Source organism: Formica exsecta, unplaced genomic scaffold (genome assembly GCF_003651465.1).
Source record: "Formica exsecta isolate Colony F162 unplaced genomic scaffold, ASM365146v1 scaffold79, whole genome shotgun sequence".
In the NCBI taxonomy this organism is placed as follows: domain Eukaryota; kingdom Metazoa; phylum Arthropoda; class Insecta; order Hymenoptera; family Formicidae; genus Formica; species Formica exsecta.
In genome coordinates this window covers 526,217-553,234 of record NW_021853558.1, presented here as the reverse complement: position 1 = coordinate 553,234, position 27,018 = coordinate 526,217, and the positions used below count along the sequence as shown (strand labels likewise).

General features: G+C 37.0%; 2 protein-coding genes across 2 annotated transcripts in view; one reads left to right on the top strand and one right to left on the bottom strand.

The window, feature by feature from the left end:
• Nucleotides 1–27,018, top strand: part of LOC115244038 (cadherin-87A) — a 184,571-nt gene that overhangs the window by 105,478 nt on the left and 52,075 nt on the right. The window lies entirely within an intron of this gene.
• LOC115244035 overlaps nt 16,739–27,018 on the bottom strand; it is a 48,234-nt gene continuing 37,954 nt past the window's right edge. The window contains exon 2 of the mRNA XM_029821399.1: nt 16,739–17,227. Coding sequence (XP_029677259.1) covers nt 16,854–17,227 — 374 coding nt within the window. The 3' untranslated portion in view covers nt 16,739–16,853. The remainder of the gene's footprint in view (nt 17,228–27,018) is intronic.

Below are 27,018 nucleotides of genomic sequence, written 5' to 3'. Positions count from 1 at the left end.
ACCCCCCCCCCCCCTCCCCCTCCATTTCTCTATCCAAGTTATATCGGCTTCATGTTGATAAGAAGATGTATCAGTGGCATAAAGACGAATGTTCGTCAAGAAGTTCGCTGTCCCTCTTGTAAAAAGCAAACTTTGAAGAGCGAAATTGTAATTTGAATGATATTAAAATCTACTGATGACGTACAAAATTGATCTCTTTCCTCTCAAATTGTATCGAAGCTTTGTAATTACGCGAACAAACGAATTAAAAGTGATATGAAACAGCGATGAGATATTTAAACGAGAGAGATACTATATATAAGATGATTGGATGAAGTTGCGAAATATTTTTAGAAACTAATCTCCAAATTTATTGCGCATACAACTTTTATATGAAAATAATGCTAACTTATAATTAGAATAAGCTCTGAATAACGAAAGTAAGAGTTTATAATTTTTTAACGATTTTATCTAAGTATATGTTATTGAAGTTTACTAACAAGTTTTATACACAAATTATTTTATTTATGTCACGGTATTAAAATGTATTTTGCATTTTGCACATGCAAAAACAAAAATAATGATAATTTGCACATTTTTGTTGAATATGTACCACACGAGGAAAATATTCAGAGAAATGTTCGCATTTTGAATAAATAATAAATAAATATAGTTTAATGTTAAATACCACTTCAATATCTCGTTTTGCCTGATTACTCAGAAATGGTAAAACCTGGAGTTTGCTAAATCCTCGCCCTGACATTATTTGCTCGTATTTTGTTATTCATTTAGCTGCACAATACCTATAATAAATGTATGCATATTTAATGATGTAACAAATCATTTGAAATTTCAATTATTATAATTTCATTACATTTATTCTGATTACGCATCCAGATATTTGCATGAAAATTTAAAGAAAGAACGCGCGCTCTCAATGTATTTTTAAAAAGAATTCTTTATATTTTAAAATATATAATTTCATTCTGCGTATATTTTTCTCATTGTAATCGCAATTAGATAAAATTGGAAAAAGTATAATATTAAAATATATATTCACAAAAAGAAAAATTAATATCTGCAAATACTTTCCTCGTATATTTTAAATATATTTCTCGATTAACATCATTTTTCAATTTTTTCACACAAAAAATCAAATCTACACACATGGCAAAGAACATTTATTTTACGAAAATTCACATTACTCTATCATGGAAATTGCAAGACTACTCGATTGCGGGGCATCGTGTTACTTTGAAGTCAAAGTTCTCGGAATCGTTTGGAGCAAAGTGTTCCAACGATTTGTCATCGTTAGTCGGTCGTTTTGTAAGATCTGGCGAAACCACCACACGAGCGTTCATTTCGGATTCTATCGACGAAGGAATAAATTGTAAAGTATCTCGAGAGGAGAAGCGATCGAGAGCGGTGAAGAGATCGGATGCCTCGCGGCGATGTATGCGTATGCGAGCGAGGGAAGGGGAGAAACGGAGATTAGAGGGGGATGCTTACCCTTCATGCACGTTCGACATGGAAGATTTGGCGGACGGTGTTAGGAAAATCCTCTTTGCGATAAGAGCATTTTCGTAGCTTTCCCGTGCAAGAGCAACGTCCGTCGCGTCGAGAGGAAACAATCGAACTTAAATCGCCGTCTTTCATCGATCGTCTCATCCGCCGTAGACGTCGTTTTCGAAGTTAACAGCGGGAAAATAACGTTATCGTTTTCTTTTTCCGTTTAACTCGAATATAATCTAAAATTGTTTATAATCGTTCGATTATTTTATCGGATATTTTCTGTAATGTGAATTTTCTGTAATGTGAGAGCGGTGAAGAGATCGGATGCCTCGCGGCGAGGTATGCGTATGCGAGCGAGGGAAGGGGAGAAACGGAGATTAGAGGGGGATGCTTACCCTTCATGCACGTTCGACATGGAAGATTTGGCGGACGGTGTTAGGAAAATCCTCTTTGCGATAAGAGCATTTTCGTAGCTTTCCCGTGCAAGAGCAACGTCCGTCGCGTCGAGAGGAAACAATCGAACTTAAATCGCCGTCTTTCATCGATCGTCTCATCCGCCGTAGACGTCGTTTTCGAAGTTAACAGCGGGAAAATAACGTTATCGTTTTCTTTTTCCGTTTAACTCGAATATAATCTAAAATTGTTTATAATCGTTCGATTATTTTATCGGATATTTTCTGTAATGTGTAAAGCTGTTGATAATTACGCGTACTTGCACTGTATAATTTTTTAATTTTACATGATATACATCGCGGCATATTTTAATAGAGCTATTATATCTTGGTATTTCGTAGGTAGTTAGTTGGGTAAAATAAGAACATGTAGCGAGTAGAAGCATCGCGAATGGAATTCGAGCGAACCATCTTTCGCCTGTCTCCGTGACATCCTTATTAAGGATGCCTGCGGCTTCCGCGGTGTCCGATCGGGTGGCTCTCGGCGTTCGAGGAGCGATCCTTAATTGCTGGTAGCGAACTTTGGAGGTTTCATCCCCTTTCCCCGCGCCCTTCAAGGGGAAGGCTTGGCGAGACTAAAGTGCTGAGTATCGAATTTCCGGTATAACTCGGTTCACGGAGATCGAACGCTACTTCATCTTCGTTCGCGCGCGGATGAGTCGCGGAACGGAGAGGGATGGTATTGACGGCGTTGAAAAATATCGAAAAAAACTGTCGGACTCGTGTTCGGAAACTATGTTGAAAAAGCGTCGCGCGTGTCTACCATCTGGCGCCGAAAATCTTGTAACAACGGTCGAGAAACTGCGACGAAGCACGATGAAAAGTTTTGCGAATGCAGCGTGCTGCTTGCGATGATATCGCTGTTGTCGCAGAAATTGAAAAAAAATTGATTCGTTGGAAATAATTATAAATCACTAATCGCAATTACATATTTTTAAATAATTTTAACAAATTTCAACTAAAATAGCTAAATTAAATGTCGATTTAACACAATAATATATCTCTTAAGCATAATTTTACGATTTGTCAGGTCTTCATATTAAAGGGTTGAAATTAAATTAAATTCTTTTGTTTTAAGAGAGATAAGAGCGTTATTAAAATTACAGAGAAGCGCGTCTCGCCGTAATTAGAGATATAAAATTTACTCAATTTCTGAAACTATGCTCTCTTTACTCTGTATCCGCAATTTCCAATCCCGTACCCCGCATCGCCCGCAGGTGATTTGCGAACACGATGGTCCCCGTCCCCGTCGATCGAGAGCACGCTGTCGCCGTCGACGCGAAACTCAGCCAATCAGTGGCACTTCTCCGTTCTTGGGATGAGGGGCGGCTTCAATGCATAATCTCTCGCTCCACTTCGCGAGAATGGGATCCCGCGGCGCGCGTCCCCGGAAGGAGGGGTGAGATTGTCGACGAAGTGCGCGGGCGATCTGGAAATTCGGTTACGGGCCTCGTTACCCTCGTCTCTCGCACCCCCTCGGGCTGTCGACAGCCGCCGAAGCTTCGAAAGTCCCCGGGAGCGCGCAGGGTGAGTTTCTCAACTCGTTTTCACGAGCCGTTTGTGCCAGACATTCGCGATACCTACGATCACGTTTACCTCCGTTGGCCCCCCGTTACCTTTCCTTTCTCATCTCTCTGCTCTCTCTCCCCCCCTCGTGTTGTGTCGCGACCACTCGATGGTTCGCGAATTTTCAATCTGTACTAAGGAATAGAGATGCTTTTAAATTTAATCTGAATTTAAATATTATGCATTAGAAAGGAAATTTTTTGCAGTATTTTTAATCTTTATAAAGAGAACGATTTTTGAATTTTTTTAAAAAAGTATAAAAAATATTGGAAATTTTATATTCTTATGCGCAGAGTATTTAAATTGCCATTATTCCCAATCTATTTCTTTACTATTCAATATATTTTATCTAAAAGCGTCGCTTGTATTTCTATATTTATAGAAAGAGATAATTGGATTAGTAGAATATTTATAAATCGTTCGCGGAGTTAAAAATATAAATTGGATACATGCTCGTATTTAACTCTCGACCATTACTTGCTAAGACACGAATAACGTGACTGCTACAGCAGAGTTATTCTGACCTCAACGATGAATGTTAACCTTATGTTAATGAGTTGGAAAGCCACTTTGACTTTATCTTTTATCATTTACCTGCGTAATAGGTATGCAAAACTGATCTTACATACGATTTATGAGATGAGATCGTAAGAGCGTTAAGATAAAAATAAAAATACGAGTTTGCGCTTATACGCTTGGATGTTGATTCCAATAATTAGAAATTAATCTTCGCTTTTTCATTTACAAAACAAATAACTTTTATATTAAAATAATCAACGATATACTATTCTCCTTTTACTTTCGCAATTCTCTTTGTTTTAATATATCGGAAATTAATTGATGGAGTAAAAGAGATATTTATCGAAGTTCTCGCGTGTTGTATGGCCGACCACTTAAATTTACTCGATCACTTTTCATTGCGCGTGTTGTGCCGCACGTTGAAACGACTCGACGTTTAAGCGTACTTACGCGTTTAGAGAGCATTTATTATGCTGGATGAGTTATTCGTACCGACGCAATCCGAGAGGAGAGAGAGAGAGAGAAAGAGAGAGCGCGGCTGTTAATAAAACTTTCATTTACAAGAGTTAATTATCCGGACGGCATGAGCGGGAAACTAATTGCGATAGTTGAAGCGCTCTTCGTGAGGCCGACTCGGCGTTTAATAAATGTAACTGTGCTGTTATGCAACCATAGATTTTTTTCTCTTTTTCTGTCTAACTATACATATTTATACTTTTTTGATTTACATTTCCCTGGTGTTGTATATTATCCGACTTCCAACATATCTTTTTTTCGACATTATTCTGCATACGTATGGAGGGTTAGATTTTTCTGAAAATTTACCCGTCTCACGCAATAAAGGATAAAAGGGTTTCCATTACTTTACTGAAAATGTGTGCTAACTTACTGTCTTTCGCTTTTTCGCAGAGAGGTAGATAACACATGGTTGAGTGGCACAATGATGGACACTGTTACTTGTCCGGTATGATATTCGATGCTACCAGGATTGTGATATCTTATAACATCGTATATGACCGTCAGAGAATATCAGTTATCGAATTTCAAGATTTTCAAAATCATCGAACACTGATTATGCTCGATAATATTTTTTGATCCTTTACTAAATTTAACGGACAGAAAAGAGGGATGATTAAAATAATGAAAATATTATTCGAATGTCAATCTAGAAAGTATGTGTATAATATATGATTAGCTTTTGAGTGAAACGATCGATTGTTTGCGAGAAAGGACGACCATATATGTATATATAACGAAATTTATTATTCATCAAACGATGATCGAATATGAATATCGTTCTTAAAGTTTCTTAACGGCTCTTGTCTCATCAAATTTCGTCCTCCGACCATTATTTAACGTCTCGACAGGTAATTATTCTCCACGGATGGAGACAAATATCTCTCGCTCGCTGGGAGATAATCGATAGCTGCGCGATACAAATCAGATCGTCGAGGGGTGGGTCCTCATTATCGCCGTTAGCGCCATTACTTCATCAATCACGAATACCACGTAGAACTTTTCTCGTCGATGGCTACAAATTTCGGCGCGGTTTGTCGACGTTCGCTCGGAAATTAGGACGGAATTCGAAGAACGCAGCGTTCTTACCGCGACAATTAATCACGGTTCGCGCGCGCGTTTGAAACTCAAATACGCCCCTCGGCGTATTGCTATCATCGTTCGACGAAGGCGGCCAGCGGCCGCCTGATACAATAGGCGAACGCGTGCCCGTTCGCGAGGCGAGAACAAACTTTGCGGCCGCAGCCGCCGCGCCAGGTCAATTGTCTCGTTTCCTCGCTCGTCGATATTGCGGAACTTGATTGCGCGAGTTTCGATCGCCGGTAAATATTATCCGGGATACCGGACACGACTCGTAAATGTGTATCGTCGCGAGAAAGCGACAAGTTTAATCAGGAGAATGAACCGTGCTGTTTCTCGTTCGTATACTTACATTTTTGTATTTAAGATATTACATATCTCATAAACGCTCCCCTATATTTTGTCAATATTTTATTTTTAATATTTTTAATCCCAGCATTAATTATATATTGATTTTTGCGATCAAAACGCGATCTGGCATTTTCCTATTTTCGGATCAAATCTTTCAATGTGTAGACGACATAATTAACGCGGGGATATGGCAGTAAATAGGAGGCCATTAGGCGCAGCTGCGTGCGTTTACGTAAGTGCACTCTATCAAGCGGCGGAATGCACGCGCTATTTTCCGACAACAACACAAAACTCCGTCCGGCTCTCGAAATCCCAGCCGTGCGTAGGATCTAATGGCCCTTGTTACGATAGCCGTGCGAGGCAACGAAGATGGATTCGAAATTGGTGGGATGCTGACAAATTGCGGCATTCGTGAATAAATCAGAAACCAATGAGATTTAATTATTCTCTGACGCGTTTCGGATATTAAAGTTTATTTACGGCCTGCGTATAATTTTTTCATAATACGTGAAACTTTTAGAGCGCTTCAGGTCTTGGGAGATCGCATATTATATATAAGCGACTAACTTGATTTACGAAGATATAAATTATTCGTGGTGTAAACTTAAAAATGACTTAATTTCATTATTCATTTTATTACTCTAAAATATTACAATATTTTATTTATGTGTCTCGTTGTCACAATCACTTTGATCCAACATTCTTATTTCTCTCTTTATGCAATAAAGAATGAAAAATTATGAAAGGAAAGAATGCTTGCGCTACGAAAGAGGACAATAATTCGCGCTCAAAAATTGGTGAAATGTTTCAAACTCGAATTTATCGAATTGTTCGAGATTTCTATTGTTATGTATATATTTTTTGCATTTCTAATATGCATAAAAGAATGAAGAGTATAAATAGTTTCTTGCAAATAGAAAATGTGTGCGAGACCTTAATACACTTTAGGACATTACAAGAATATGATAACGTTAAATGTAAAGTAAGCACAAACATTTAATTTTTGCTGCAAAGTTTACTTCCACTGCATTTACAGATCCACCAAGATTTTAGCTATCGCCAAGTACCCTATACGTTATCATACGAACTGCGGTAAATGCGCATACAGGAACAATGTACTCCGGAGACTTAGTGATAAGCATGCAAATACAAATCCACCGGATTCGCCTATCGAGAAGGCGCTCTAAGCACACAGTTAATCGTTCGTTATCTCGCGAGAGCGTGTACAGGATGTTCTATGTCTAACTACCCGTTAAATAAATTTCTCAAAACAGATTTTCTAATGATTTTATATTCCGCTTTTTTTAGAACGAAATAAGGGCACGAAATAATAAATGCCTTCGCGTCAAATATTTTTTTAATAGACTATGTTATATGTTTATATCTTTTATATGAACTGATTTTTTCATTACGAAACATATTGAAAAATATGTTTACTTATTCTCTCGGGACATTAAACATAAAAATATTAAAGGATAAATCTATGACTTGACAGCAATTTATTATAATTGAGTCCAAATCCTGACGTTCCCGTAAATCCTGCGCGTTTTGCAGAAATATTCAATTTATTATCGCAGATTCTCTCTCTCTCTCTCTCTCTCTCTCTCATACGAATGTGAATTCAATCTAAATATGCAATAGTATAATTTAATATTATTATACTATATATACACTTCCATGTTTGTGCAAATTAAAATTTTTTTCCTATAATTTTTTGATTGGTTAATTTTCCTTGGCGTTTGATCTTATAATGCGGCTATTGATTATTATTGCATATTTCGCTTCCACGAGATAATCTAACGGATATTCACTGAGATTCCCGCGGCGAGGCAAATTAATATTTGGCGAATTTGATTGAGCACCGGCCATTCTGTCGATTATGCTTCCTCTATTGCGCGAATTATTTAGCAGTCAATCACGCACGACGCGTTATAATCATTATATGTAAAAAAACATTTTAAATTTTAAAGCAACAATATTTGTATTTTTTAGTTATTATTTTATAATTATTTCTTATATTTCTCGATCTATACAGTTTATATTTATTTATTTTGCTGATATTTTTTGTTGTAATTTTCATATTTTGAATAATATTGAAATACAGTATTGGTGTATTTTGTGTGCGAGTTATCGAATAACTTGGGAAACTTTTCATGAAAACTACAGTATCGATGAAAAACAAGATCGGTATTTTTCTATCCTTGCATATGTAAAAATAATATACGTTAACCGTATTTGCATCATATTTTTTTTGTTATATGGATATATTATTATTTTGTTAATTATAGTAGAATCGGAGAAATGTCTCGATATAGTTTTAATCTCATTTCCATTCCCTTTGCGCAATTATCTTCTGGTTTAATTTCCCTAATCGTCGTAACGAATGCGCAGCTGGAAATTTGGCTATTTACCTGGACTGTACAGTGTACTGACCGCAGGCTATATCGATCGAACATGCATCCCCTGTCCTAAAGTCCATTTACACTGTAAACTGCATTTGACGTGGTGCGCACTAATTTCAGAGCTCTGGCAGCTCGATGTTACACCCTGTAAGATGACAACACTCTCAAGGATCATGTCTGGTCGGAACTGTACGGTTATGACCCTTCTCATAGCCACCTTAGAAAGCGACGTTAGTTGAAGCGGCATTTTAAGCTCACAATACAGCCACGCGCATGAACGATTTCAATTTAATTAAACGTTAAACTGTTGCTATCTTATCTAGGAATGACTTTGCGATACTAATACTTTTATGTTGATTTCTCTTATTTTATTCAATGGCACAAGACAAATTAATTAGAAGCAGAACAATTGACATTAAGCAAAACAAGAATGATAATTCGATAAACAATTATCTCCTCGTTTGCGGGATATAAAAAAGGGATGATTATGAAAATGTTACGAGCGTACATGTAGAGAATCATGTGCGACGACAGCGCGTCCTTACGCAAGGATCAGGCGGAGATATAAGAAAAAGGAGCTGAAAGGGCTTGTGGAAGATGGTATCCTTCCGTATTTTTAGAGAAAGTTGGAGAATTTGCCGTTAACGACAATGCAATTTTAGGGGGGAGGGGGGGTTCCGGCAAATGGTATTTTTCAACCGTCTCCGCGCATCCCTCTCTCACGTGATTCTTTCGATACTAACGTATAGGTATTCACCACCATCTGCTGTCTAGGAAGAATTCTCGCCTCCTTCCGCGCGTAGACTGTGATAGTCAAACTTTCGTCGCATCCTGTTACCGGAACTCCACCGATCCCTGAGCACCCTCCCCCGCTCATTCTCGATTTTTAAATAAAAACTTTTGTCGCACCGCTTGCACTAAGTTATTATGCGATTCCGCCATTAAACAATACAATCATTAAAATAAATGGCGGAGTGCTCCATTTCCTTGTAACGGAGTCATTATTGTATCCTACGATTATTGTTTCTCCATCTTGTTCTTTATTGCAAAAAGAGTGAAATAAAACGTGTATTGGGGTAGAATCGATTAGCATTGTTGTGATAACGAGATAAGCACGATATACCGCGTTTTTTTCAGTAATAAAATATAGTCATTTTTTTATTGGATAATGTTGCGGCATAACTTTTGCGAAGACGAATTAGTTTTGTTCAATCCTTTTTCTATATAAAGACATCTCTTAAAGTTAGCGTAGAAGCTGGTTAGTTTCTGCAAGAACAAGAATAAATTTATTTCTCTCGTTAATGAAATAATATTTAATCTTTAATTTTTAGCTACTCATACCTCACATTTTCGTGGCAAATCTGTGTAGATGATATATGTTTCTTTTGCGCTGAATCGTATATATTCATTCAATTTATCTGTGTTTGTGAATTAATAAATAATTGTGCGAATTATCAGTGAGATAGATTTAATATTATAAATACTTTTACTTTTAAATTATATGTATAATTTTTCGTTTAATAAGTATTAGGAATACGAAAGCTCTCAGATTCATAATACTTATCTTTATATTAGATCTATCTTTCTTGGTTTTTTCTCTCTCTCTCTTTCTCAAATTTCTCGTTTCTGCTTAGAACATGAAAAATTCAGCGGTAGCATGTACACTCCTACCGTGCAACCAACGAGCTAACGTAAATACACGAATACCGAGCTTTTACGAAGGCCATACGTAGCTTTATAACTTTATACCTTCGTGGAAACGCATCAAAGGAAAGAAATGACGGGGGTCGAATAACGAAAGCCGATTTCTTGAAAGCAACGACGTTTATGTGGATCATGGAAGCGGTGATCGATTTCGGTAGAGAAACGTGTGTATCACACGCATGAGAAGGTTCAATAGGCAATTCTCGCATGCGATGAAAAACGCGACGATCCTTTCAGTCCTCGTTACGTCCACAATTGGAGATCTTTGCGCAAAAATTTGATAATTATACTGATGAATGTAATTAGGCAGCCATTGAGTGGGAATAACATGATGTAATGATGTACTTGAACATGTACGGTTGGTGTTTATTTAATCTTGATATTCCACATGCGATGTGACAGTAACTCATGAACTCTGCTCGTCTCTCGACTCTGTCAACTGCCATCCCGTTCGACAATTTTTACGAGCCTCGAGCGACTATTATCACGCATAGAGTACTCGCTTCTTTCCATCCATTAGATAACGCCGGTCGGACGGTCGAGTATGCTCGAATAATGGAATTTCCACTCGCTCATTCCATCAAGGTCCTCGGTTCAGCGCGAACGAGTAACGCGCGCGCGCGCGCGCACGCACGTATCCATCTCTCTGGGGGGTGGCAGTGTTATTTTTCATTCGAGAGGGGCGTGGAAGAAGGGAGGGGAGGTCGAGTGGAGGCACGAGCGTAAACCGACGCGATGTTACGTCGATCTATCTCGGGCCCGAAGATAGAGCCTAACGACGAGCGGCATGGTCCTTTATCTTGCCCCGCGTAACGACCGATGATTATTTACCCTCCATACCCCCCCTTTCTTCTCCCGCGCTCTGTTACAGCGCGGATGGAAATTCAAAAGACTTGCGAACGCGCCAGGATGTTCATCCTGCGCGTTCAATGGACTGCAAGAGTAGTATACTCGATCTTTCCTAGACGCGCGTTACGATGAGCTGAAATCGCACCGAGTAACGTACGCCATAACAGAAAGGAGTATTCGGAACTATTTATCCTAGATAAGTTGCAGAGGATTAATTGAGTTTAAATGTATTAGTTTTTTTCTTTTAGTTTAAAATTTCTTTTACATTAAACCCGCTTTAGATGATTTATAATTTATGACAAAATTCATGATAAAATTTTATTTTTAATTTTATGTATCGCATATCCTAATATATGTATGTATATTTAGAATTTGGACACATGTATATTTTACTTCTTCATATTTTAAACGACACATAAAATCAGAAATATAATTATATTTCGAAATTTATCGCAAATTATAGATTGTTTAAAGCCGGCTTTAGTCAAAATAGATTTTGTGAGGATATATCAAGTTGAAATGAGATTATTATATTCAATTATCGAAATACTGTCGCCGTACAAAACAAAACAAAACTCGTATTAACAAATTGATTAGTTCTGAGAAGATATATGTATCGAAAATTGTAGAAGAAGAGCGGAGAAAAACGCTTTAAAGCATTAATATATAAATATTATTGATTTGCTCTTTTGCAATTTTTTTTAATTAAGCGGTATTTGTTTATTTTCAAGTATGTTCATCATTTTAATCAAAAAACAAATAGTACAGATTTATACTGTGTCTTCTAAATATGATATGGTTACGTAACGCAGTATCATAGTAAGAGTCTCAGTAAATCACCGACAAATGTCCTGCCACGGGTCATGCGACTCTCCCCTAAGAAAAATCTTGTCGCCGCGAATGTTCCTGCGCGGATTCGGAATGACGAATGTGAGTATTCGCACGGTCGCGCGCGGAACAAAGCGACCGGGGAAAACGTCGGAGAATTATTTGTGCGGCGGGCACTCGCGCAGAAATCAATGGAGACGGGAGGAGAGAGAGAGAGAGAAAGAGAGGAAGAGCGCGAGAGAGATTTATGAGGTGGGACGCGATGAGGCAGAACAACTAAGGAGGAACGACCGCGAGCCTGCGTTCAGTAACAACGCGAGAAAGATAACGCGTCGCGAACGCTTATCGCCGCGTCGACGATATAACGTCCGATAAACTATCGCGGTTTAATAATCTGGAGGATGCGATCGCGCTGAATCGACGGCGGAAGCGATCGCGAGAAAAAAATGATATACGGCTACGTTCGGCACAGAAACGCTGATCGTGAGTCAAACCTGTAAGTTAGCGAATAATCGATACATGTCAGGAGTCAGGATGCGCAATCGGAATTATCCTCTCATCACGATCATATAAAATATATTTATAAACTCTATAAGAAACTATAAAGGAAATATAAATTATATGAATCATATAGAGAACTTCTTTTTATAAGAAAACTTTATATAACATAAGAATATAAATTATAGAAAATCTAGCAAAACCGATTCTTTATAAATAAAGACATTTTTATCTATTAATTTACACTTTGTTATGCAAATCTTAAAAGAATAGATTTTTCTTTCGATTATAAAAAATTTATATTTTTTCAATTGAAATTAAAAAATTGGCAAATATTATAATAAGATCATGTATATAATCGTGATTTGCAAAGTTCCAACTTAAAGCTTTCGTAAAATATCCATGTGCTTGAGCTTGCATTTTAATGTGAAATATATTGTAATTACGAACGTCATGGTTTCGCGCTTCGTCGTCTATCGACCCTTGAAAATGCAGTTTCTCCCGTACTCGCGGAGTGCTAACTTTAATTAAGTGCTGATAAGCGAAAATGCGGAAAATTTATTTCGGATCTAAAGAGAAATATTAGAGTACCGTTACGCTCGGAATTTCGCAAATATTTAGGTGCTGCCCAATTTATAATTAATTGCAAACACATAATAACAGATTTATTGTCGATATGGGTAATACTTAGTAATTTTCGCATTAACGATAACTGATATTATCAGGAATTCCACTACAGAGTGTATTGCCATGTAATAATATTCCGTTTGTGCATTAATGTATCCTTTTTCATGAAAATTGTAAATGAAATTTATCTCAATTAATGGGGATCGTAATATTATCTTGTTATATTTTTATTTATGCGGATTTGTACATATCTCTGGTAAGATTATCTTAATATTAATTAATATTTTGAAAAGTAAATTTTGAACAGAGAATAATTGTATGGATATTTGATAATTGAAAAGAGAGAGAGAGAGAGAGAGAGAGAGAGAGAGAGAGACAAGAGTCAGAGAAATTAGAAATGTATTTCAAATACAATTTTTTTTATCAAATTATACACTCGCGATGTTTTTTCAGTGGCAGGTTTAATTATCTATTTGTTTAATTTCCAAGGGACCATTAAAGTAATTATCGCGGGCCGATAATATTCACCCGACGCTCATTCATTTTATACAGTTAATTAGTGCGGTAATTACATTAGGTATATGCGCACATGTATTAAAGTTGAAACAGTGCTGCCAACTAAACAGAGATCTATATTTATTTATAATCATGTAAAACGATTAGACTGAAGAATGATTGATTGTGTGGCTACATTAATTATCTTTTTACTCTTTCGATAATCCATAAATATACGAAATAAAATTACATTTACATAGATATATTAACGTTCTACGTGAAATCTAATTACATGACATGAGAATATGCTAATGTATCGTGCAATAATTTATTCGCATAACTTTATTTGAAAGTAAATTGCCTAGTTATATACAGTTTATTTTGTATGTTGAAATAATAGAAAATATAAATAAGAAATAATTGTATTCCATAAAAAATATTGCATTAATAAGAAATAATTTTTAAGAATACTTAACAATTTTTAGTCAAAAGACATAAATCTCTATGTATATCTATTTTATAGGTATGCTGCTTTTTTAGAATCAACACGTTTACCCTATACGACTTTTCCTACATTTATCATTTAATTGCAAAAATTATGGCTTTTTCTTGCTTTTTACGCTTGTATCTACGTCAATATCTTGTACGTTATAAGATTACGTATCCACTTCTCTTTCTTCGCGATCGAGGAACGTATCTTTCTCAACATATACAATTATTCAAGTTTTCAGATAGCTTGACTTAACTAATTTTATTCCAAATAGAAAGTATATAATGTATAAAAATGTGAATTTTTCACGAGTCTTATTTCTCTCCAGATTAGAGATTATAAATTAGAGAAGAGGCGCGTCCGTATAGAGATTTGTGGACGCTAAAAGTAAAAAGATTAAACTAGTGACGCACAGCGCGAAGGGAATAATTAACCAATCGTCCGTCACGTCGGTCGGACATTTTTTTATCTGACCGCGGCGAATTACGTTACTCGATGCCGCATTAATTAGCCGCATCGCGGCGACGGTGCGACGTGATTGCGCATGTCGAATCCGCGCGCGTTTCACCGACAGATGGAAAATCTATCCCAATCGCGAATGCCCCGCGAGAGAGAACTCGCCCTTGTAAAATGTAAATTTTATCCCGCGATTAACTCGATTAATCCACCGCCGGCCTACAATCTCGGTAGCGTTGTTTTCGCGCATCCGAGATTATGCATCGTCTCGATGTATGAGGGGGATACGGACAGGGATGGGGGTGCATTTGTGGATTTCTCTCGTCTCTCCGAGCCTGTTAAAGCAGGGGTTCTCAAAACGTTACGTAGACATTTTAGACTCGCGCAATACGTCGAGTAATACGCGTTGGTTCTCTTTGAAGAAAACAGGTGTAAAAGTTTGAAACTCTTTTGGCTGAAAAAGAAGACTGATGATCCTATGAGAGAAGATAAAAGAGCCTCTTTGTAGAATGATATATAAGAGAGCAGGATATATCCGGCAGATATGCGGCCATACTGTTAACGATATGTTCTCTCGCTCGTTATAATCTTTTTCCGTGGTTTTTCGATAAAATATTCCCTTCGTACGCGCCGTTTTTCCTTCGCTCGAAGTATCCTCCATCTTCAATCGCGAATAACTCCGTCGTCGTTGAAACTCAATGCGGCTCGGCTCACCCGTTACTTCGCGAAGCTCAGTCTTCGAATGGGTTGAAGAGTTGGCTGAAGAAAGGTGTGGGGGAAGATAAAGAGAGAGAGAGAGAGAGAGAGAGGTCTCGAATCCTCTCTGAACAATTGAACGATTATCGGGAGATTTGCTGCCGTTCAGACGCGATTTCGAAAGATGGCCGCATGTCTACCCTGTCTTGTGAATTATTCAATAGTTGGAAAACGAAATTTGTATCTTCCCTTTTCATTCCCCTGCTTCTCTCTCCTTGTATAATTTTCTTTTACTTACAAACGACGTTACAATGTTACTGTTTATTCTGGTCTGGTAAAACAGCGCCAGAAACGAATTATCGATTCAAGTTGATAGGAAAAAGCGAGGGTACACGTTGCTCTCTTGACAGTTTTAATTAAATCGGTGCTGTTATCGAAACGCAAAACGTTTTCTAGATATTGTTTGCATAATATCATTTTGTAATAGCATTTTTGCTTTGAGTACAGATTTATCCGAGTTTATAATTACCTGAAACTGCAATGACCCGATGCGATGGAAATAGTACTCGGAATGTTTTCTCGAAATTTGACGCGATGTCGCGTGTTAAATGTCCGTAGTTTCACATATCGAATCGGTATGTCATTTATATCGAACCATTTATATCGAACAAGACGAAACGTATTTATTTTCACAACTAAACGCACACGATGCGATTAGACGTTCGAACTCGAACAACAAAGTTTGCAATAAATGCCGATTTAATTGTTGCTGAAAAAAACAATTTTATTGCGTAAATTTTAAAATTTGTCATTTTTCTGTAAACAAAATCAACGGATAGAAAGAGTACGTTGTAGTTTCTGCGATGCCTCGCCACGCGATATGCCTCCGTAGGAATTTGATAGCATCAATAGCGAAAACCTTTCAAACGGAAATCAGTAAAATGGGATGATGCTACCTGCTTGCGTTCGCGTTTGGAATTTCTGTGTCGCTCTGGCTTTCCGATTACCAATAACCGGTAAATTCCGGTTATTGGTCTGCCCAAACGCCGTATTACACGTACCAAAAAATCGTCGGAAGCGTTATAAAATAGCAGAGTTTATGAGATTGTATAGAAACGGAGGGGAAGAGAGGAAGGGGCGAACAAAACCGACGCGGCGTCGGATCCGCGCGGAGTCTCCGTCATCTCTTTTCACTGGTTATTACCCGATAAACTCCGATAAGTTTCAAGATCGATTCTCGAACGTCAGTTCGCGCTCTCATGACGACGGATAATTTTTCTTTCTTTCGCGAGCCTTCAACTCGCGAGTCTTTTTAACTGAGTTTTACGTCAATAGGATACCTCCGACCTGTCACGAATATAGAAAGGATAGCAAGAAAATTTTGCCCTGGTTCGAGAATAACTATACAATATAATATCTATAGAATAATTATTGGACATTGGAAATACACTAGAATAATTTGAATATTGTAGTGACAAGTAAAACTCTGTGTATCTTTTATCGGAATATTAATATCTTTATCTTATAAATAACTCGTAGCACAATTAGAATATCAAAATTGTATATTGCCATGTGTTTTCCCATGAAAAAAATCTTTTAAAATTTTTTATACGATAATGATACATTGCAAGATTATTTTTGCATAACATTAAAAAGAACAAGATATGTATTTTTTACAATAGAATAATATTATTCGAACCATTCTTTGAGAGATCTTATATCCAATCTACATACATACTTTCTACGTGTTTTACGTAGCGCTTTGAATAATATCGCCGGTTATTTATATTTTAAAATCGTTCTTACTGCAAAGAAAAGCGACTTTGTTGAAGACTAGGAAATCTCAGTCCTCAAATAAAAATAGGGACACCGGAAGCCGCACTTTCTACTGCACACGCGAGCGATGCCGAATCCGGGTAAACAGACGAGCACTTGGCCCGTACTTTTGTTGTCGCTAGGGACGATCTCGTATAGAATATGCAAGAGCCCGCGCCCGCTGCATCGTTTCCAAGTTTTTATCTCCGCGCCGACTTGTAATTCCATTTCGAAGTTTGCGGGTGGCGGAAAGTTTCGAGTAATATTCGTCGTCTCGCTCGATGATGACATTAGAGCTGCTGGCTGCGCGAGATGCACTCGCGTATGTAATAAACTTATATTAAGCCGCGCGAGGATATTCGATCTGGATACATCGTCTGGTAATATTTGACCTATTCGTATAAAATATGAAAATAAATTATACATACAATATTCACACAATCGACATTTGACATCAATAATTTCTAATTTCACATGTTAAAATTATTCGTCGACATTTGAAAGCGACGGATATATGCAATGATATATGTAATGTACGGCGCTTACGATCGTACGTTAACGATCGCCACGTATCCAAAATATGTCGCGTATATTTAAGCATCGCCGTAATTTGCGAGCAGAGTCCAGTGGTGTGCTGTCAAGCATTTCTTGAACAGCAAACGGGCGAGTTGCGCTTTAGCGTCGTATTATACATATACCAGAGACGATACGAGGTCGAGGAGGTCTTGCATAGCGCGCGTAAGATGCATCGAGAGAGCAAAGGGGAGAACGACAGGATGCGCATTTATGGCGATACCGAGCGCGTTTCTTTGTTAAAACGCTCCCCGGACGCGGGTCGTAACAGTTGCCGGAGAAATTGCTGCTCCCGTGAATTACCGATCGATAGGGTTTATCATATCGAGCCGCGCGTCTCTCGGCAGGAATTTCGACGTATCATTGTCTCGCGCGCGAGCAACATGGCGTCGTCTCATCTCCCGCAAGAGGAGAGCGCATCGGGCCACTTCGCGCATCGTTAAGTTTTATCGTAACGCAAAGTGAACTCGCAAACGCGCGTTCCGGCCGCAGTTTCCGGCTAGACAGTTACGACGAGATAGTTTGCATAAAAGTAAACTTGTTGTCTGCGAGCGCGTTTCTCATTTGGAAATTAATCCGACGTACGGGATGTTAGCGAATAGTTTCGGCAAACTTTATCGATAAAACTTTCAGACCAATTTCGGAGTCAATAATTTCAGAGTAAAAATCTCATTTATAATAATATTTTTTACTCTTATTATATAATATTATTGAATATCTGTATGTTAAATTTCCTACTAAAATTAATTGCAATAAAATTTATGTCAAAATAAAATAAAAAGCAAATAAAAAATAAATAGCAATCAGAATTTTTATGAATTAAAAGACACGGCGAATTCCTGAAATATTTTTGTTTAATAATTATATTCTTCTACAATTTAAAAAAATTGCAGTTATATGTGTGTTTTTACTTTGCGTTCTCTGATAAAATATACAATTTATTAAAACTGCATTCTTTTCTTGTTTATAATCTACATGCATATAAACTACTGATCGAAATGTCAGAGCTTCGAAATTATTAGTTTAATATAGCTTATGAAGTAGACCATATTTATAATAATATGCGAACTAATTGTATACGAATTTTTAATTAAACAGATGCCATTCATTTTGAATTTTGACTGCAGTTAGCGTGGATAAATTGTTACCTCAAACCACACAGATATAATTCGATACACATAATAATCGATTTTGAAATGAGATTTGGAAACAAGAGATGAATAGCAGCTGCAATTAATCGTATTAACAAAGATTTAATAAATTAATTTAATTAACGAGTATAAGATATCAATAAAATGAATTTGCGAGGTAAAAGCTGAATAAATTCCGATATATTCCTTGCAGAATTTATTTACAATTTTAATTGATGGGAGTAACGTGCCGTACTCCCAATGATAATTACCGACAATAATTCCACGATTTCTTCCAGCAGAATTAATACCCAACTAGAGAGACATATTGCACAACCTGACGGTATTTTCATCGTTTCCAGACATTTGTTTTCGAAACACATTCACGATTAGTTTCGCGATATTGACCGGTCGTATCGTAGTTGGATCGTTGTCGTCTTTAGATTTTTACGGAAATTCGAAGGTTAACGATGAGAGACCATTCTTAATTTTCCGGTTGAAAGATTTCGCCTCAGAATAGCGCGAGCGGCGGAGCTTTAATTTCACCGAGTGAATCTGAATGCCGCTTTGTCCCACCGCTCGCGGTGAAAGCGCGATGGTGACGGCAATGACGACGACGAAAAGGGTGGAAACGCGACGGAAGAGAAGAGAATGCCGATGGGGAGGAGGGTAGGGAGAGAAAAGTCGCGCTTCAGCGCGAAAGGTTCGGCGAAACAGCGCGTGTTCGGGCGAAAGCACTCTTCGGGAGACTTTTATGGCAGAACGACGACGACGATGATGACGATGCGGGATGGAAAGGAAGGGAGGGTAATGTTAAATGGAAATGACAATAATGGGACGTGGAAATTCGCGTTCGGAACGTAGTTCGCGAAACCGCATCGGTTTTCGTTGGCGGACAGGCTGTTTAATTGTTTCTCCGTTCGCCCGTTCGTCCATTTAATCGAGACGAGAAGGATTCGACCTGCTGCGCGATTTCAACGGTCGTTAAACATTTACAGCGGTATTTACAAAAAAGACATGCACATTTGAGATTAATTCCGATTTATTTGTATCTCAAGAGAAAAGTCTAATATAAAATATTGTAGGAGATTTCATTACTGGATGATTTTTATATTAAAAAGCTGTAATATATTTTCTAGTTTTAACTTTATTTTCTGCTCTGTATATATGTCTACGAATATTACCAAATAGTAATACTATCAAAAATAAAAACTTTTGTCGAGACTTCTCTCAGCAATTAATATCTTCTATGTATGTTTCTGCATTTACGAACACTTTGTCCATTATGTCACACATACGTGTCATGAATAATTCGGTCTCTTTCCTTGTCTCTCATAATACTCTAGCAAACTGTTTGGTCCGCCCAAAAATAAAGCGTAGAAAAACATGGAATTCATTTATCCATTTTATCGTTGATGAGAAACACTCCTGAGAAGACAATTAAAACTCCTCGTTCCCTAGAGACGCGGTCGGATCTCAGGACGCCACGGAAGCGGCGGAAAAAATAGAAGGTGACGACGCATTGTTTTCATCCTGTGTGTCTTTTTCTGATCTATCTCGACCGGCATTCTTAAATTATCGCCTCGCTAATCTTTCGCTTTGTGTTAATTCCGCGATCGCGAGATTTTTTTGCCACTTATTCCCGGCGTTTCGCAATGCACGATAATTTTTCATGATGTGAGCGTAAGTTAAATGCGAGTCACGGTGATGTGTATGGCAATGTAGTACAAGAATGCGACAAGGGCTGTTTAAGCCGACGAAGATTGCATTTTTATTCAGTGTGGTGAATTTCTCGTTACGGCATCGCAGCTATTAACAAGAATTGAATGAAAATGGGATCACGAGAACGCGGAAAATAGTCGCGCGCTAATTGTGAATTTCAACAAAGTACTGAAAAATTACGTGATCGACTTTCGGGATTATCTGCGTGAATTAGAGAAATCACAAAATGTTTCTATTAAGCTACGAATTCTTATTCTTTATTAAATTCCATGCTGATATTATTAAATAATAAAATTTTAATATAATTCTTTATTGTGTGTGTTTAAGATATCTAACATCAGAAATTAGAAAGATGTAAAGAAAGATAGCACTCGATCACGTGTTTTCGCTAAGAAAAGATTAATTTTGTAATCGAGCAAGTCATAGACGAAATTTATAATTTTTGCACCCTGTAAAGTAGATGTATGTTTTCGTATAATGATTGTAAGATATTGTAAGTAAGGCGTAATTAGGATGCTTATAGATATGTGAAACATTTAATTTATTGTGAAGGAAATTGTATCAATACTTTTTTGAAAAAGGCTGCTTACATATATGATATATGTATAATCGTCAGTAGTAGAAGGCTATATGTGGTCAGACGCTTTCTTTTCTTTGGCAGTTATATTTAAACAGCAATGATTTTATTATTTCTTTTACAATATGTAATAAAATTGATTATTTACGATTTAACTTTCTTTTTTTTTTATAAAATGGCATGCACAAATTTGTTTAAAAAGGTATGAAAATTATACTATTTCCAGTTTGATATTGCCGGCTAGACACAGTTTAATATTCTATAAGCTATAATACTTTAGAAGCAGCCAATGAGCCGATCGAGATCGAAACCGCACTAAAACCACAATTCTAAATTAATTTTGCATACAATTTAATAATAAATACTGATCGTCATTTAATCGATAAACCAAATATATATTTGATATTTGACGCTTTAGGGAATCCACATATGAATTTTACTTTATGTCATTTCCAAACTTCTGAATACGCGTTATTGATGTGATACATGAAGCTACATGCAAAATGTTTGCAAATTAACCTTGTTTTTGTAAACTTTCTCGTTTGAAATACGATCAAACAGAATTTTGAAACACAAGATCAAAATTGATCCTTGGCAACATTTCAAAAACCTGACACAATCTTAATCACATTAATAGCAGTAACATTAATTTTCTTATTAACTATTCAAATATTAAAATCTTTGTCAATTGATTTAATTTCAAGAATATTTTATTGTCATTTATACGATTGCCCTATTTTATTTATATTTTTATCCATAAATATTGAAGTACAAAGATTTTATTAAAATACGATCTTATAATTTTAATTTTATCTTTCATAAGAAAGAGGTGCTTCGTTATTAAAATATTTAATATTATTTAATTATATTAATTAATTATATAAAAAAATCATTGTTTATACAGGGTGTCATAAAATTCAAAGCAACTAATATAAATAGTCACTGAAAAATTTCCCGGATTGTAATTGTCTATAATTAAAGAATCAGGAACGATTAGTAGAAAAAATGTTTAGAGGCTCTCAAAGAGACGTTTTTATAACCCTTTTATCTTTTAGAACGACCTGTAGATAACCGTCCTCTGTCAGATATCGCCCGCATGGCCGTTAGTCTCTTAAAACGTCGAAGTTGCGGCTTCCTCCGGGTAATGCCGGCATTAGCAACTTTTGGCCGGGCTTCGCGGGAAATTGCGAAAGTAATAAAGCGAGCGAGGTATAAAAGCGGCGGCAAAGGCCGGGAGGGGAAAGGGGAGAGGACGGCCATATTAATCGGACTGTCGGCATTTCGGGACGAAGGAACGCGATAGGAAGCACGCGATCACACAGGAGCTGCCTTGTCGCAGCGGTATCCTGTCTGTCTCCTGTCATTTTATCGCCGCGCGGCGGACTCGCGTTTCCTGAAAAATGCACAAACTTGCCAACGCGCGTTTTCGCGCCCCTGCGATCGCGCACGTCCGTCATGTTCGCCGCCAGTTTCTCGTTGTCGGAACCGTGAACAACCTTGCGCGACACCTTGTATCTGTCCCGATCTTTTTACCTTTTTCGTTTCCTCGACTCATATCACTGGTTCTTAAACTGTGGATACTTGAGAAAATTTCGGAGAACAGACATGCGATAAAATACATGATTTATAAAGAAAGGAAAGAAATTATTATACACGACTGAAAATTAACTCTACAAAATTTCACGCTGTAAATTCTAAAATACTAAATTGTTTCTTTTACTGTTATCATTATTATTTGGAAATATTGTTATTATTATTGAAGAAGTGAAAATTACGAGACTCACTATTCTAACGACGCGCATTTTATCGGTAAACGTTGTAAACATCGTTTTCTATATAAATACGGTTATAAATTTATTCATCTATACATCTCTTCGCAGGAGTGGCAACTGCGTTTCTGGCGGATTAAATTTGAGACGCGTGACTAGTGCTTTAGATGCAAATTATCTTAATTCGCTGTCAGCGCCGTCGGCACCAATTTAGCGGCGACGTACCGTAAATTCGTAAATATTTGCATCGCACTTTGATTGGAAAACTCCAAAACAGTTGTGGCTTCTCGACATGCTCGAAACAGCTGGACCATTCGCGAAATCGCGTTGTCGTGTTCGTGAATTATTTATCGGGGAGAGACTATGATGCTGACGTAAATTTATGATGCCGTTTTATAACGTTATGTGCCAGTTTTTTCGCGTCACAGAGCACATTCTCGCGATGGCATACAATAGCTGGAATAATCGCGAAACACGAAAATATTTTTTTAAAAAATTACGTCCGATATTACAACATGCATTAATTTACGTGAAGAATATAGTTGCTATGTTATTTATTAACGCGACAAACTGTTATATTGCAAAGCTTTAATTATGTAAATAATGGCAGAAAATCAATAATTTTAATTATAATTCTCCCATTAATACAGATGCTAGAGTGTATGTTTTCATTAAAGAAAAAATCGATTTTGAATTCATTAAGAGTTTTGTGATTAAAAGCATTTTCAATGGTTTTGAAACGCTCTGGATATTATGGTTATTCTCGAAAAAAATTGGTTCGTTGTTATCTTTCAATTACTTTGCTTGCGTAACTCGACGGATTAACGTAGTTTTATTCGAATGAGAATATTACCTCAATTTTCCATTCCCTTCGATCGCAAGTCTTCCGCTTGAACCTTCATCTCGTTAGTACACGTCAGAATAAACTCATCTTGCAAGATACGCTAAAAAAGTTCACCCGAAAGATTTTTGCTGATGATTTGCTCGCTAAAAATTCTGCCGTGATGGTATCGAGTTCTATACACGATTTCGAATGTATCTATCGACAAATTGTACGTGTGTGTTTAGTCGAAATAAATGATATACTTTTGATAAAATAAAAGCATAAGATTATTTAACTCAAGATGAAATATTGAATATCTTGTCATGATAAATTGATTGAAAATTTTTATACCACATAGTATTATTGAATTTAAAATTTTAAATAAAAGTCTAAACGCAAGCATTCGAGAGAAACGCATTAAACGAAAAATTTTGCGATTATTAAATTTTTTAATAATATCTTCAGAGAGTTATATTTCATTTATTTAATATTTAGATAAGATTCTGTCTTTTCAACTCGATATTTTATGCAGTGCTTTAATGGTAGTTATTTATTAACTATATAGTAGAAAATTTAAAATCAGTTCTTTCATTAATTAATTGAGAAGAGAGAGCTCGATGCCATCGTTTATACAATATAGATAACTCTTCAAAATCGAATGAGTAATTCTGTTTTATTATTTAAAGAAATTTTATCTCATTTTATCTGCGAATTTGCATAATTCTTGTACTCTTGTGATTGTCAATTTTTGATTCGATCGATAATATAGGTCGTTTCTCCTTCTAATATTAGAGATCGCTAGAAAAGAAATTAAATTATGGCGACATTTGCATTATGATGAACTAAATCACTTAAATCGATATAGAATATTTCGATATCTCGCGCGGTACGTGCGAGACACGCCAGTTGAATAAAGCGTGGTTATTCATATCTATCGACAACGTGTTATCCTTTAAGATAGCACATCGGAATCCCGTTGTGCTATGAACGGAAAAAAGCCTCGGTCTTTCAGAATAATCCTTCGGAAACAATCCATGGAAGAACAATTCTTTGAAAAATAAATTCTTGACTAAAAAGAACGATGGGGTATTGTTTTCATTCGGATATCGGCGCGGCGGGGGCGGTGTATGTGTGCTCGCATACATGTGTTGCTTCGCGTTCGCGCCACTTTTAACCCCCCGCACCTGCCTCGGACATGCGCGGGTGTGTACGACCCCGATTTTCAGTTCTTTGCGGCGTCAAAGTTTTTTCGCGAGAATTTATCTGCCGGCGCCGGAACGAGCTCCCGGCGAAGGTTTTCTCGGGGGGCTAATTTCGCCGCAGTTTGTATTCGCCATTGCGAAGGTCCGGGCGGCAGCCTCGGTGCATTTCTCTACACGATATCTAAAAGGTATCTCACGAAATGGAATGATATCATTAATAATACACCGTTGTATGAAATAACAAGCGATAAATGGGAATGTATGGAATTTTGCTAAATGAAAGTTTGACAGATATTACGAATTTCTCGAAAAATGGAAACCTGATTTTTTTTAGCTCTCTCGCTCTCATATTTTTTCATTTTTCTGTTTTTTTTTCTCCGGATGCAAATATATATTGTAATTGATGCGTGATTGTACAATTTCTAGTTGGACATGTATTTCTTTTTTTTATGTTTAACGTTTTTTATTTTACACATACTTTTATGAGGACAAATTCACACTGTAGAATTTTTAGCAACGAACATTTTTTTTTGTTTGATTCTGCTCGCGAGAAGTTAATCGAATTTTGTCATGAACATGGCGGAGTATTAAAAATGGGGAGAATATTATCCATAGTTGAAAAGCGGATAGTTTCATCATTTTACGCGATACAATCGGCACAATTTATGCTATATCGAGTCGAAACTTCGCCGAACAGAATATCGATCTCATTTCATTTGTATTATAACTCACGAACGCGCTCGCGATCTTCACTTACAGTTTTGCATATACGCCGCTATTCTTTTTTTTTTTAAGGATTTATTTTCCGAAAGATGTTGCTTCCGAGATTTTTCAGGGATTAATTTCCCCAGGGATTGCGTTGCTCATCCATGACCGGGGAATGCTCCATTCGTTACTAAAGTTGTTCGAGTGTGACTCGCTCGTGTCGTGACTTGCGCAAAATGCAAGATGTAACAAGAAGACTTGGAGCACTTCGAAAGTTGTAAACTTTCTCTAAATTGACTTACAGATTGTATCAGTCAAGTTAAAAAGAATGGCGGTAATTTCAATGTTGCACACAGACATTAATATAATTTCTTAGTATATTAAAAATTAAACTTGTCCCTAAATTTATCAAAACCATCTCTATCATTCATGGACAGAACGTAATTTCTAAACATTCTGTTTTAAACGCTGTATTCGAAATAATTCTTTTATAACAATTTCGTGCTAGAAGCATTATAACTGTTTTGCCTCTAATTAGGATTTCTAATTAATAAACGTACGTTGATCATTCGCGACCGATCGTGTTTTCATCGTTTCATTTCATTATGAAGAAATACATAGTCGTAGATTCTAATTACCTCTCATTTAACGATAAATGTTGAATTTTTAAATTTTCTTTGGAACACGAGTTGAGAATTACAATGCGTTTTTATGGCGAGAAAAACGAACGTTACGTTATACGAATAAAACATTATCAAGGTAATCACCCTATCAAGTTAAAAAAAGCGATCAATCCCGATCGCTAAATTAAACTTGCCGTAGAGACGCGTCCTGATGCTAGAGTTTTAATACTATCCTAGAATTACGACCGCGCGCGCGAAAACTTTGGTAATTTTTTAAAAGTAAGAGAACAGGCCGCTCTCTCTCTTTCTCTTTTCTAGGAGCGTCTCGCCCGCTAAAACGCGGTCAAATGTAAGAAAGTTTTCGGAGCGAGATCGCAGCAACTTCTTTTACATCCGGCTAGGTCTTTAAAAGGCGTCGGTAAATGCGTCCACCCCGCAATTGCGAACCGTCGCGATATCGTTTCGGAAGTATCTCTCGAACACGCGCCTAGAAACACAACGTATTTCGCCGAAGGAACATTAAGGCGGATTGGGAGAGGGGAGGGATGGGCGATTCTAATCATCCTTTTACCGCACGCGGAAATTTTTACGCCCTCCGCAATTTGCTGCTGCGCTCGGCAGCAATCCCAAAAAGTTTCGCCATCTCGCGCTCGCGCGGAAACTTTGTCTACGATTCTCACGATGTCGTCGACATCGTTGTAGTCGTCGATGATGGAAGGTGCCAATCAAGTTTTGCGCGCTTATAACATTCCGCGTTCACCTGAGAAAATTTTTCCCATAGCAATAACCGCGTAGATCGATATCGTGGTATCGCTGTTGAAAATATGCGAGGTCGCAAGATGGATCGGGAAAGTTGCACGACCACGATAATTATCGAGGGATAAAACTTTATAAATTGTTCATTGTTAGTCTGCTTTATGAACTTCGACGTACTTGTTAACATGGGTGATTTTTGAAGATATTTCTGCATCTGTGATCAAAATACCTTCATCTTTCTCACCAAATTATTGTAAGGTTTTTCTTTTTTTATGAATTTTTATAATATTTTTTATATAAAAT